General features: G+C 42.2%; 3 protein-coding genes across 3 annotated transcripts in view; 2 read left to right on the forward strand and 1 right to left on the reverse strand.

The window, feature by feature from the left end:
* Window positions 1-3,668, reverse strand: part of LOC311108319 (lysophospholipid acyltransferase 2-like) — a 71,207-nt gene extending 67,539 nt beyond the window's left edge. Inside the window, exon 1 of the mRNA XM_084150947.1 lies at window positions 3,560-3,668. Coding sequence (XP_084007073.1) covers window positions 3,560-3,646 — 87 coding nt within the window. The 5' untranslated portion in view covers window positions 3,647-3,668. The remainder of the gene's footprint in view (window positions 1-3,559) is intronic.
* Window positions 3,669-8,753: 5,085 nt separating this feature from the next.
* Window positions 8,754-9,642, forward strand: LOC311108125 (transcription factor E2F6-like; the record flags this gene model as incomplete). Its single annotated transcript, XM_084150761.1, has 2 exons — window positions 8,754-9,020; window positions 9,465-9,642. The coding sequence occupies exons 1-2, from the start codon at window positions 8,899-8,901 to the stop codon at window positions 9,640-9,642; spliced, it is 300 nt and encodes a 99-aa protein (XP_084006887.1). The 5' UTR covers window positions 8,754-8,898.
* A 127-nt stretch (window positions 9,643-9,769) lies between these two features.
* LOC311108126 (transcription factor E2F6-like) lies at window positions 9,770-11,965 on the forward strand (the record flags this gene model as incomplete). The annotated part of the gene is made up of 4 exons (XM_084150762.1): window positions 9,770-9,806; window positions 10,560-10,669; window positions 10,992-11,148; window positions 11,465-11,965. 4 exons carry the CDS (start codon window positions 9,770-9,772, stop codon window positions 11,500-11,502), a joined length of 342 nt encoding a protein of 113 aa, XP_084006888.1. The 3' UTR covers window positions 11,503-11,965.
* Between the last annotated feature and the right edge of the window lie 2,298 nt (window positions 11,966-14,263).

The following is a 14,263-nucleotide window of genomic DNA, read 5'->3' on the forward strand; positions in this document are numbered from 1 at the left end:
AGCCAGGGAATAGGGTTTTGGTGAAAAGTAGTGCACTATATCGGGAATAGGGTGCAATTTGGGATGCAATCCCTGTGCCAGATAACCGTACTCTACTCCCTGGGCATTCCTTCTCACTGAGCCCCTAGGGTGTTGGGTAGCAAACTCTTGATGGGGAAGACCACCATTTACGGCTTGGCACAAAATATTATCTCTCACGCACGCGCATTTGCACACATGCACACACACACACACACACACACACACACACAGCTAATGCAATATGCTTGAGGTCCTCTGTTTGCTAAAATATTCACAGCAAAAGTTTGACAGCAGTGCTTGTGACACATTTCACACTAAGGATGTGTCACTTGGCTGCATGTGTGAAAGTATCGGTAACCAAGTTGGCTTCTATACCACAGTCAAAGACTTGCTGTAGGGAAGAACTTCCATAGAGACAGCAGAACCATTAAACCACAGCTTTGGAGCCATATGTATGAAGTGTCTTAGAATGCTGATCTAGGATCAGATTAGTATTTTAGATCACAATGAATACGATTAAATAGACAGGGGGGGACCTGATCCTAGATGAGCACTCCTACTCTGAAACACTAGATACATAAAGCCCCTGGATGCCAAAGGCTGCCTAGCTGGTGCCATTAAAGTAAAAGCAACAATGTACCGTGTTCTCTTTCAGTGATAGTAATAGCTTAGCGCAATGTCATCAGTATGACTGAACTCTGGTTGAGTATTTGGGAGTCTCAGAGACTCAGAATCATATCACTAACCACAAAGATCACAATATCACAGTGACTGATGGGCCAGAACACACTGTACCATGAGCAGAGCATGGTTGCGTCCCAAATGGCATCCTATTCCCTATGAAGTACACTATATACTGTAGGTAAGTATGCCATTTGGGAAGCTGACCATGGCTCATCCTTGGAGCGGCTACTTTGCACAGGGAGATGGGGGAGGGGGGGTGCTTCCCTGGGGTTAGGCAGGAATATGTGCGTTCGTTCCAAATGGCACCCTATTCCCTATATAATGCACTTATTTTTACCAGGGCCCATAGGGATCTGGTCCAAAGTATTTCACTGTGTACAGGGAATAGGGTGCAATTTGGGATGTAGCCTGTGTGTATTTTGGTATGGCAGGCCCAAGTGTTATTATCCCTTTGATATTATTAAGTCTTCTGCCCTTGGCCGGGGTTTGCATAGTAAGAGCTAGGAGGCCTATCTATAACTTATAGCTGCAGATACCCTTTTCCCCCTGGACAAATCCCTTACACTAAATCAGCTTACTATGACCGTGTGGCTGCATAGAAGGGTATGGCCACGCAGAAACCGAACTGTGGGCTCTGGTCAAAAGTAGTGCACTATAAAGAGAATAGGCTGCCATTTGGGACTCAGCCATTATTACTAGTCTGTGTCTCTTTTCAAAGTAGAAGTCTGAAGTAAATCTGGCTTAGACCACCTAGACCACAGGAAGATCCCTGGAGACACTCCTTTTTTGGTTCTTTCTCTTGTTTCTAGCAAGTCGTTTCCACAGTAACAAACACATACTTAAAACACCATACTGTTACTATGACAACATAAGAAAGGATAGTCAGCTACTTTCTCTGATGGATTGTACCGCAGCCCCTGACTGACTTACTGACTCTCACATTGCTGTGGATTTTCTAAGGCAAATATCATATCCTACTACTAGGCCTACATCTCGAAGTCAAAGAGAATTTTAGTCACAACAGAAATACGGGGCTCTCTCATCCTGGAATGTAGCAATGGTGCTAGGCTACAACAACAGATAGGGCCTGATGCATCTTCGCATTCAGTTGTGCAGTGATGAACCACAGATCTGTAGCCTGTAGCTAAGGCAGTGTCTATGGAAGAGGGAGTAATGCTACAGGATCAGTTGTAGACCCAGGGCTCATATTATTGCCTAGAGAACCTGATTACTTATTAGTTTATTAACAACTTGTGTCATCAGAGCTTTCTGTAGAGTATCAGCTCCATTGTAATACTATGAAGGTATAGTATTAAGTAAGTAACCAAGCTGAGCTGTACTAGACTGGCCTGGTTACGCTTCCACCATAGTTTCTGGAACCGTGCTGGGAAGGACAATGTGGATAGAAAATACCCAAGCCAGCACATGATCCGAGTCTACCCTTTAGTGTGAAACTGGCAAGAGAAAACACCTATGGAAATATTTATAGAGCTCGCTCAGTGAAGTCACCAAACAAACACACCTGTTACCTCTGGAGGAGTGTTAAGAGGAACAGACGTTCGTTCAGACGACTCACTGTTGTGGTCACGTTCCCTTCATGAATACTGTAGGAGATGTTATGGGATAATTTACTGCACGCTACAGTACATCTGGTCTCTTGTTTTGACTGAATGGGAAAAACCAGGAGTTCTACAGTACATCCTCTTTGGTTGTGTCGAAATGGCACCCTATTCTCTTTATAGTGTTGACTGACAACTCACCCTGAATTTAATTCCGCTGCTCTATCAGTTGATACATTAATTCTGAAAAACTGCCATCGTAGAAGTAGTTTGTGTAACTTCAAAATGATTTGGGTTGTACAAAACAAATTAATCAGCGATTGGATCGCCTCTAACCAATCAGAGTATCAAAATTGATAACGTTGTCATGTAGGCCAGCTCCGTCCAACCCATCGGTTTCTGGGACCAATCAGAACGGTCAGAATGTGTTCGCATTCTAGAAACTTGGTTGGTTATGAATGTGAGTAGACTTGTGGGATATTATCAGAGACTTTTCCATTGATCTTTGTCAGATGCAAATCTTGTATACAGTAGATTGTAAGTGTGGTTGCTGCAGATTTAATATTTGCATTTGATGGGCTTCACATGTAAAGTAAAGCTGTTGTGGTCAGAGTAGGCTATGTCATCTGAGTGTTCTTCAATGTAGTCTAATGACAAGTGAGACTATAGCATTTACATATACAGGTAATCTGAATGGGCCTATGTGAAAACCATTGCAATGAATAGACAATAGTAATAACTGAAAGCATGCTTAATGATAAATTCAGATTGATTTGGCACTGGCAGCAATAGACATAGGCCTATTCTACAGCTCTTATGTGCGTAAAATAAAACTGGTTGCATTATAGCCAGATCAGTAAGAGGACAATGTCAACTGTAAATCAAAATCTAGGGTTCTTGTAGTCTAGACAGGCTATATCTCCTGAACACAGAAACCTGCGGCACATTTGTTCAAATAAGAGACTATTTAAAAGTATGGCTGATGATTCATTGTCGACTAAACGTTACATTTTTATGTGACATTTAAAGGGGGCCTTTAATTTAATTAAATAATTGCGAGATGTGCGCTTATGCCAATGTGGAATCAACGTGTTGAACGATTGAATCAAAGCAATCCAAATTCATGATTTCCTATGAGGGGAAAATGGCAATACCAATCTCCGTTGTTTGATAGTGAGGAATCAAAGACCATTGGCTGCACAATGTTGTTTTTGCTGTGATTTTGGACATGCGACGAATTATAGAAATACTGAAAAAAAAGCGTATGTAGAACTAACAAGAAATAGCCTATTTACCTGGTCGAGAGGAAGATTGATGATTTCGCTTATGGGTTGCAGCAAACTGGATCCAGTGCATGCGGGAGACACGGTTTCAGTAGCCATGATTCAGTGAACGTTGAAAAAGTCCTCTGCTCTCCTTCCCCTCTGACAGTGAATCCCCGAAACGCCCCGACTCTGATCCTACATCCACCGCTGTAGCTGCTGCTGTTTGCTGCTGGCCACTACTGGCTGTCAGTTGCGCTACAGCACCGTCTAGACTCAAATACTTCCCAAATCAAGCATCATTTGGGCGGGGAATGATTCGACTCATTCGCGCTCTAGGCAACGGTTTGCGACAATATCAGCACCATATTTCAATGTAAAGGCTAGAACAAATAGGCCCAAGTGCCACTGAATTAAAATAAGAAATAGGGTAAGTGGTTATTTTATTCTCCTTTTCCAGTTAAAATTGGCTTTTAATTCATGTAATTTTCATTTCTCTTGTAGTCTAAAATATTAAATTTGTCTTTATAAATAGTGGACTATAAATGTTACATTAAGCTCAGGTGCGCCGTGCTCGTTGCGCAGATGCTCGTCTCCATCCCTCGCGCATAGCCTACTGAACGCAAAATAAGATGCTGCGCTGCTGTCTTCGCTTCTCCTCCCCTAACTGAAACCCTGTTATTCACCCCAGTCCTGCATGTGGCGGCAAAGCAGTATCGTAAACTACACCTATTTCACACAATCATAAGAGGAAGACGTATTCCCGCCTTCCTTTGTTTTTCTAACAATTTCATTGGCTGAAGATCATCACGTGATACCAACTTCCGGCTTTGAAAATCACATTTTCCTGTCCAAGGAAGATAAAAAACGTGAATCTCACGTATGGAAAGTTATAGAAAGGATGATAACGGAAAGGCTGACTTACTTTCTGGAGAGTAGAGGACTAATGTCACCAGATCAAAGTGGGTTTAGGAAAGGCAGGGGAACGATGGATCCTGTACTGTGCCTTGAGTCAGTAATACGGAAGGCACAGGCAAATAAGGAGGGGGTGGTAGCGGTTTTCTATGGTGTAGAGAAGGCTTATGATATGATGTGGAAGGAAGGCTTACTTATCAAGCTGGATAACATGGGGGTTGGAAGAGGGGTTTATAACTGGATAAAGGATTTTCTTTTTGGGCGAATAATACAAGTGAGGGTGGGGAGCTCTATGTCAGAAAGCTATGAGGTGGATAATGGTACCCCCCAGGGAAGTGTCATTAGTATTTTGTTGTTCTCCATTATGATTGACGATGTATTCTCTCAGGTGAGACCTGATATTGGGAGGTCATTGTTTGCAGATGATGGAGCGCTGTGGAAGAGAGGGAGAAATATTACCCATACAGCCAGAAGAGTTCAAGAAGCGATTAGTGAAGTAGAGCAGTGGTCCCTGAGGTGGGGCTTAAAGTTTTTAGTTGAGAAAACACAGACTGTGTTTTTTTCTAGAAGGAAGGTTGGGGAGGAAATATACTTGGAAGTTGTATTGAAGGAATCTGGAGAGGGTGGGAGGGTTTAGGTTCCTGGGGGTCTGGTTTGACACTTGTATTACATGGGCGGAGCATATTAACAGAGTAGTTGTGAAAGGAAAGAAAATATTGAAAATGATGCATTGCTTGTCAGGAATGGAGTGGGGGGCAGATAGAATGGCGTTGAAAATGATATATATAGGGCTGTTAAGGTCATCAATGGAGTATGGAAGTATAGCATATGGATCAGCAGCTCAGACATCTTTATAAAAGCTAGATGTTATCCAGGCCCAAGCCCTAAGAATATGTTGTGGAGCACTCAGGACCTCCCGGTGGCAGCGATGCAGGTAGAGTTGGGAGAGATGCTGTTAAAGTTAAGAAGACAACAGCTAGCCATGACATATTGGGTAAATCTACAAGGACAAATGGTTACGCATCCTACATAAAAGGTGCTCCTAGAGTGCTGGGAACATGAACAAAATCTGAATACAAGCTTTGGGTGGATAGGCAACTGCATGGCGAGAGAGATGGGGTTGTTTGGGAGGGAGTTTAGCCCCTCTGTGGTTCTTCCTGCTATCCCACCTTGGTTTCTCCCTCAACCAGTGATAGATATAGGGTTGCTTGAGAGGGTAAGAGATGTTGAGGAAGGAGTAGATTCAGTTGTAAGTGAACATTTAAGAACACAAATATATTCACAGATGGATCTAAGGACCCTAAAACAGGCAGGACAGGAGCAGCTTTTAGTGTTCCTGAGTTTAAGGTGGCAGTGACAAAAAGAGCAACAGATCATTTATCTGTTTACACAATGGAGTGGTTGGCCATACTATTGGCTGCAGAGTGGGTGGAGGAGGTGTGGCCAGACAGGGTAGTCATCTGTTCTGACACCTGGGCAGCACTGATGACCTTAAATTAATGTGTGTCTCAGAGCAGACAGGATGTATTGTATGAGGTTTTGCAGTGTTTGTATAGGTTGAAACAGATGGGGGTATTTGTGATGTTCCTCTGGGTACCAGCTCATGTGGGAGTAGAGGGGAATGAGGAAGTGGATATTATTGCCAAGCAGACTCTTAAACATCCTAATGTTGAGATGGAATTGTCAATCAGTAAAGCAGAAGCTAAGGGATTAATAAGAACAGTGGTTAAAAATCAGTGGCAAGAGTTGTGGAACAGGGAGAGTATTGGAAGACACTTGTATAAGATCCAGGAAAAGGTGGGGGCAGGGAGGTCCTCAGGCCGAGAGAGAAGGGAGGAAAGTGTAGTCACAATGCTGAGACTTGGACACACAAGGCTAAATAGTACATTGAAAGTGGTGGGGAAACATCCGACTGGGAGGTGTGATCAATGTCAGGAGGAGATGGAGACAGTGGAACATGTTATATTTCAGTGCCAGAAATATGTGAGAGAAAGGGAGCGATTGTTATTAGATTTGAGGAGTAATGGGGTTGAAGAACCAGGATTAAGTGCACTGCTGGGGAAATCTTCAGGGGATGTAGTATTTAATTATGTATTTAGTTTCACCCTATACAAACACTGCAATACATCCTTAGGGAGACAAGATTATTGGGTAGGATTTAGACCTTCACTGTCGCTGGTCCACACTCCAGTCCAGTTGGTGGCGGTAATGCACCTTTAAAGTTGGTTGCCAACCGCCATATAACATCCACAGATGAAAAAGAAACAAAAGCGATATTTTATTTAGCTACTCAACGTTCGAATGTAGCTGGTGGTCGCCACATACATATGGCTATGGTGAAATACGTGGTCCAGGGGTGTCATTTTACATTTCAGTCATTTAGCAGACGCTCTTATCCAGAGCGACTTACAGTTAGTGAGTGCATACATTTTTCATACTGGCACCCCGTGGGAATCGAACCCACAACCCTGGCGTTGCAAGCGCCATGCTCTACCAACTGAGCTACACGTGTCCTAATCGAAGCGACAATAATAAAGGAGCGTTTCTGAATCGACCTTCCAAGAGGTTTTTACATTTTCCTAATGACCACGCTCAAGTCACAGTGTGGCTTGCCGCCCTGCGAGAGACAGAGAATGAGGATTCAACGGAGGAGCACATCATATGTGAAGACCACTTTCTGACAGGCCACATAACATCACGCGGAATAAGCGATGATGCCATTCCTACCATGCCACCATACCTCGACGGACCACCAAGTCTGATCAGCCCATGGGGCGAGGACTCTTCTGAGGAGGAGGAATTCGTGGATGATGATGATGATGATGCTGTTGGTGTTGCTACGGCTAAGCACGTGAGGATGCTCTCAGGATCACTTTGATTGACAGCTTTCTTATTGCATTCATTGTAGTCGTTGTTTTTAGTTATCCCAGTCTACATGTATTTTATTTACAGAATGACGATGTTGAAGAAGAGTACGACGAGAGTCAGGCCGAGACAGAACCATCTGCATCTAGGTAAGGTAACAGCACTCTAGCCTGTATGAAATATAATGAGCATTAATCCTTTTGTGTTTTGGTCCCTCAATCGAGTAGTGAATTTCAAACACAGATTCAACCACAAAGACAAGGGAGGTTTTTCAATGCCTCACAAAAAAGGGCACCGATTGGTAGATGTGTAAAAAAAAAAATATATATATATATATATGTCTCTTTGATCATGGTAGTTATTCATTAGGCTTTGGATGGTGTATAAATACACCCAGTCACTACAAAGATACAGGCGTCCTTCCAAACTCAGTTACTGGAGAAGGAGGAAACTGCTCAGGGATTTCACTATGAGGCCAATGATGATTAAAACAGTTACAGAGTTTAATGGTTGTGATATGAGAACTGAGGATGGATCAACAACATTGTAGCTACTCCACAATACTAACCTAAATGACAGAGTGAAAAGAAGGAAGCCTGTACAGAATACAAAATATTCAAAGCATACATCCTGTTTGCAACAAAGCACTTAAGTGGTTGTTGTTGTTTTGTTTCCCTCTTCACTCTTGGTCCCGTGAACTAGTTGAAGACAAGGTATGGGTGATCATCATTTCTGAAAATCTATTTATTATTATTCAACATCAACCTGGCATTGAATGACCCTTTGACACTTCTTTGCCTTGGACAATTCCTGCATCCAGGGCTGACTCCAGGCATAAGTGACATAAGCGGTTGCTTAGGGCCCCAGGCCGCTAAGCAACCACTTTAAAACTGGAAACAATTTTTTATTTTTTTTGCTGTGCCCCATGGCAAAATGTGTAGAATTGCAGGAAATGCACTTAATTTTTTTTTATCTCCGCCATCAAGGGGGGGCCACTAAAATGTTTTGTCGCGTGGGTGGGGGCAATAAATCTCGCTTAGGGCCCCCAGATGGCTGGCTGCATCCCTAATGGCATCCTATCCACTATTTAGTGCACTACTTTTGACCAGTGCCCATAGGGGAACACCTGTGACCAGGTGAATCCAGGTGAAAGCTATGATCCCTTATTGATGTCACTTGTTAAATCCACTTCAATCAGTGTAGATGAAGGGGAGACAGGTTAAAGAAGGACTTTTAAGCCTCGAGACAGTTGAGACATGGATTGTCTATGTGTGCCATTCAGAGGGTGAATGGCAAGACAAAATATTTAAGTGTCTTTGAACAGGGTATGGTAGTAGGTGTCAAAGTGCACCGGTATGAGTGTGTCAAGAACTGCAACGCTGCTGGGTTTTTCCTGCTCAACAGTTTCCCCTGTATATCAAAATGGTCCACCAACCATGGCTTTGATGAAATATTGTACATTTCTCCTACTGTAGCCAGTGCCACTGAACCCAAGCCAGTGGTACTGGACACCCTTTGTCCGCCAGGATCTGTCCCTGGCTCTGTTGACTAAGAAGTTCTTAAGGCTGTTGCGTGGCATCCCTCATGATGTCATGGACCTTAACCTCGTGGCACAGAACCTCAACACACGCAAACGGAGGGTCTGTGACGTCACCAACTACCTGGAGGGGATCAAGCTCATTCAGAAACAATCTGCCAACAAGATCAATTGGATGTGAGTACTACAGTTTCAACACACAAGCGCTTCGCTAGTCTGTGCTCCCACCTTCTGTGCTTAATTGTCTGTTTTGACACGGTGTTCATGCAAGGTCGTATTCATTAGGCATCAAATGGAAGAAAACAGACTGAAATAGGGAGGGACTACCACCTGAACTTGTCCAAAATTAAAGACACATTTTTGTGTTCTGTTGCAAAACGTTTATAAACATCTTCCACGGCGTGCCCTAATGAAAATGTGATCCCTGTTGTTGAGCTGTTCTTGTCTATTAATGTTCTGTATTATGTCATGTTATCTGTGGACCCCAGGAAGAGTAGCTGCTGCTTTCGTAACAGCTAATGGGGATACTAATAAAATACCAAGACCAGGTCACCCTGCATGGTTGCAAGGGGTTTGTCTGTATTCTATAACTGAGTGTGGTATCCTCCTCTCCCTCCCCAGAGGTCCGTGTCCAGTCAATGGTTTTGTGGGGCCGAAGCAGAGGCTTCAGCGGGAGGTGCAGAACCTGAAGACGGTGGAAAGTCTGGATGAGCTCATCAAGACCTGTGCACAGCAGCTCTTTGACATGAAGGACAGCCTAGACAACAGAGAATATCCTTTTAGAACACAAACACTGTAAAAAAAAAACTATTGGTCGCTAAATCCGGCTAGAAGGACCATGTAAAAACTATTGGTCGCTAAATCCGGCTAGAAGGACCATGTAAAAACTATTGGTCGCTAATTCCGGTTAGAAGGACCATGTAAAAATGGTTGGCTGGTATGCCCTCACCCGTCTGTTCAGCTGTGAATGCCCTCACCCGCTATATACTTATAACTGAGTGGTTTGGTTCTGTCCACTATAGTGCTGTCCGATCAGAACATGATGTTGAGGCCCATACTGAACACTTGGTCACCACCACACCCACACACACACAGACACTGCTGTTTCTATCTGAGGATGTTTATATGATTGTGGTCATCTGAATTACTTGGAATTTTATTGTTGTTTATTTCGGTGCATGCACAACATTCAGACATTTGTGTTACTGTTGACAATAAAAAGTCCTCAGAAACATGCGTCTTCTCCCTACAGACAACGATAACACTCTGATCTGAGTGGGCGGGTGCAGTGTCCAGATGCGCATTTCCAAACGCTCTGATTGGTTGCGAATGGCAGGGCAGCCAATCTAATGGGATTTAATGGAAATTGAAGGGACCGTGAGGGGAAGTTAGGTAGTAAAACTAATACTCTACCTTTTACATGGTACAAACACTGGTATTTTAAGTAGCTGACAACACTGAGAATAGTAGATGAGGAGACACAATCCAAAAAGTAGCGAAATGCAGACTGATGATAGTAATAAATTACTGTCTAAAAAAATATGAAAGTCACTCTCAGATTTACGCTGTGAATGAACCAACATTTTGGGACATAACGTTAGGTTTGAGGCCGTTACGATTGAGGCCGAACAGCTGTGGAAACCGTCACCAGTCCTAAAGTACAAACAATTTGTGTGTCCTGCTGTTGTATCCTCTTTAACTGCCTCTGGACATTAGCATACGTTACCCACAGTGACATCAGTGGTATCAAGGTGTTCCAGGAGCAGACGGTCGTTGCCATTAAGGCCCCGGAGAAGACCAAGCTGGAGGTGCCCACACCCAAGGAGGTACAGTAAGCCCTGGAGGGCCAATTTCAATCCTGCTTTACAGACCTGGGTCGTGTTCTTTAGGGAACACAGTAGCAAAACGTGGTGCAATGAAAACTGGCGTTTCTTATTGGACAAGCTAATATAGTACATCTCCTGTTTCCACAGTTTTCTTCTGTTTCATGCCTAATGAAGACACTACTCTGTAGCTGTACATGAATGCTTATTCATTCATGACGCACTGACACAAACTAAACAGTTGCAGAATCGGTACAATTCTAAACCACTGAGTCTGATGTTGATTGGCTGAACTTATCACTTTCTTGAATTGTTTCCATTTTAGAACGGCATCCAGATCCACCTGAAGGGAGGCAGGGGACCAATCAAAGTGCTGACCTGTGAGATGGGCGGGCCTCCACGTGACACACAGGGAAGTGGAAAGACAATGGACTTTCTAGCACTGGAGGAGAGTAGGATTAAGGCCATGCTTCTGCAGACAGGTAACAGCTGTGCTTTTCAATCAATCAAATCAATCAATTGTTAAGCTATATTAGGTGCCTTAGACATGAATTTACCTCTATGTAAAGTACATTACTTTCTTGAGATATCCTACTCTGTAAAAAAGGGATTATGACATGATTGGATTGGAACATTGAATGTGCTCCCCACTATGTTCAGCAGAGGGAGCTGTTAACTAGAAAATAGGTTTGTGAAATGCTGTATCAAATGAGGTCAGTTACTTCACAAAAGAAAGGTATAAAGGTTGATGTTTTGGTGTGGAGTCCAAATCAACTGTTAATTTCTCTCCTTCTGTAGGGACCTCTGCATCACAGAATGCTGTACAGAGTGGATAGTCTGTCGTCACACTGTCCTCATTGGACGTTTTTGTCACACTGTTCGGACTCTCACAGATTCCACATTCTGCCATTGTCATTTCAGGAAGAGACCATTTTTGGTCATTTTTATAATTTCTCTGTGTAAAATCCCAAGGATTATAGCAAAATTATTGAAGTAATGTATGAATGGTTTGTAAAAAAAAAACATGAAATTGCAAACTTTATTTTTAAATGAGTTAAATAAAGTGAATCATCATTTGTGGTTACAATACACTACTACTGTAATACTGTACATTTATGATCTTAAAATATGTGCAAAATGTTTGAAAGTATCAATGTGACCGCTAGTCATTAGAAAGTACATAATGCTCGCGTACAGAAATGTGTGTACTGTGCATGGCCGTGGGTATTTTTCTCCCTGCTCTGCTGGCGAGTATTTTTCGCCGCTCATGCAGGAGTAATAAAGGCCTAGTGCACTCATTTGGTGGAAACAAACAAACAAACAAAAAATATATATATATATATTATTTGTATTAGTAATATATTTTATTTATTTATTGTGATTTATCAGGGGGTGCTGCAGCACCCTCGGCACACCCAGTTCCCGCGGCTATGGTACTGTGTATTTGATCATTGTCTAAAGCAGTATCACCATGTAACCTAGTGGATTGGAACATAATGTGTATGTTCTTTGCTTTTGTAAAAAGAAAAATCTGGCCATATTTTAAATGTTCTGTTGAAAGTTTTGCTTTTGTCTTTCCTATGTTTTTTTTGGGGGGATCATAGTCTGTTAATACTAATGAAGAAAACACTTCAAATGCATCCTCATATGAATGAACTCACTTGTATATAATATATATAGTTGAAGTCGGAAGTTTACATACACCTTAGCCAAATACATTTAAACTCAGTTTTTCACAATTCCTGACATTTAATCCTAGTAAAAATTCCCTGTCTTAGGTCAGTTAGGATCACCACTTTATTTTAAGAATGTGAAATGTCAGAATAATAGTAGAGAGAATGATTTATTTCAGCTTTTATTTCTTTCATCACATTCCCAGTGGGTCAGAAGTTTACATACACTCAATTCGTATTTGGTAGCATTGCCTTTAAATTGTTTAACTTGGGTCAAACATTTTGGGTAGCCTTCCACAAGCTTCCCACAATAAGTTGGGTGAATGTTGGCCCATTCCTCCTGACAGAGTAACTGAGTCAGGTTTGTAGGCCTCCTTGCTCGCACACGCTTTTTCAGTTCTGCCCACACATTTTCTATAGGATTGAGGTCAGGGCTTTGTGATGGCCACTCCAATACCTTGACTTTGTTGTCCTTAAGCCACAACTTTAAGTATGCTTGGGGTTATTGTCCATTTGGAAGACCCATTTGCGACCAAGCATTAACTTCCTGACTGATGTCTTGAGATGTTGCTTCAATATATCCACATAATTTTCCTTCCTCATGATGCCATCTATTTTGTGAAGTGCACCAGTCCCCCCTGCAGCAAAGCACCCCCACAGCATGATGCTACCACCCCCGTGGGTGTTCTTCGGCTTGCAAGCCTTCCCCTTTTTCCTCCAAACATAACAATGGTCATTATGGCCAAACAGTTCTATTTTTGTTTCATCAGACCAGAGGACATTTCTCCAAAAAGTACGATCTTTGTCCCCATGTGCAGTTGCAAACCATAGTCTGGCTTTTTTATGGCGGTTTTGGAGCAGTGGCTTTTCAGGTTATGTCGATATAGATACTCGTTTTACTGTGGATATAGATACTTTTGTACCTGTTTCCTCCAGCATCTTCACAAGGTCCTTTGCTGTTGTTCTGCGATTGATTTGCACTTTTCGCACCAAAGTATGTTAATCTCTGGGAGACAGAACGCGTCTCCTTCCTGAGCGGTATGACGGCTCCGTGGTCCCATGGTGTTTATACTTGCGTACTATTGTTTGTACAGATGAACGTGGTACCTTCAGGTGTTTGGAAATTGCTCCCAAGGATGAACCAGACTTGTGGAGGTCAACTTTTTTTTCTGAGGTCTTGGCTGATTTCTTTTGATTTTCCCATGATGTCAAGCAAAGAGACACTGAGTTTGAAGGTAGGCCTTGAAATACATCCACAGGTACACCTCCAATTGACTCAAATGATGTCATTTAGCCTATCAGAAGCTTCTAAAGCCATGACATCATTTTCTGGAATTTTCCAAGCTGTTTAAAGGCACAGTCAACTTAGTGTATGTAAACCTCTGATCCACTGGAATTGTGATACAGTGAATTATAAGTGAAATAATCTGTCTGTAAACAATTGTTGGAAAAATTACTTGTGTCATGCACAAAGTAGATGTCCTAACCGACTTGCCAAAACTATAGTTTGTTAACAAGAAATGTGTGGAGTGGTTGAAAAATGAGTTTTAATGACTCCAACCTAAGTGTATGTAAACTTCCGACCTCAACTGTACACATACATACATATAAATACATATATATACATATCCTTTAAAAAAAATATATTTCCATTTATTAATTTCCAACCCCACCACCCCTTTCCTAATTGGATTAAACAACAATGCTTAGGCCTCTACTTCCAGCTTATACATACTATATACATTTTATGGACACAGTCAATTTTACAATAATTCTATTTTGTTTGTTTTTACTCATGAACTTCCTCTACCCTCAACCTCTCCAATCATTTTCATGATGTCCATCCGGTTTGCTTCTATATGCCATATCTTTCTAACTGTGCTATTTCACAAAAGCTCTCAACCTATAGCCTATATACTTATTA

Source organism: Coregonus lavaretus (genome assembly GCF_964263955.1).
Source record: "Coregonus lavaretus genome assembly, chromosome: 33".
Classification (NCBI taxonomy): Eukaryota; Metazoa; Chordata; class Actinopteri; order Salmoniformes; family Salmonidae; genus Coregonus; species Coregonus lavaretus.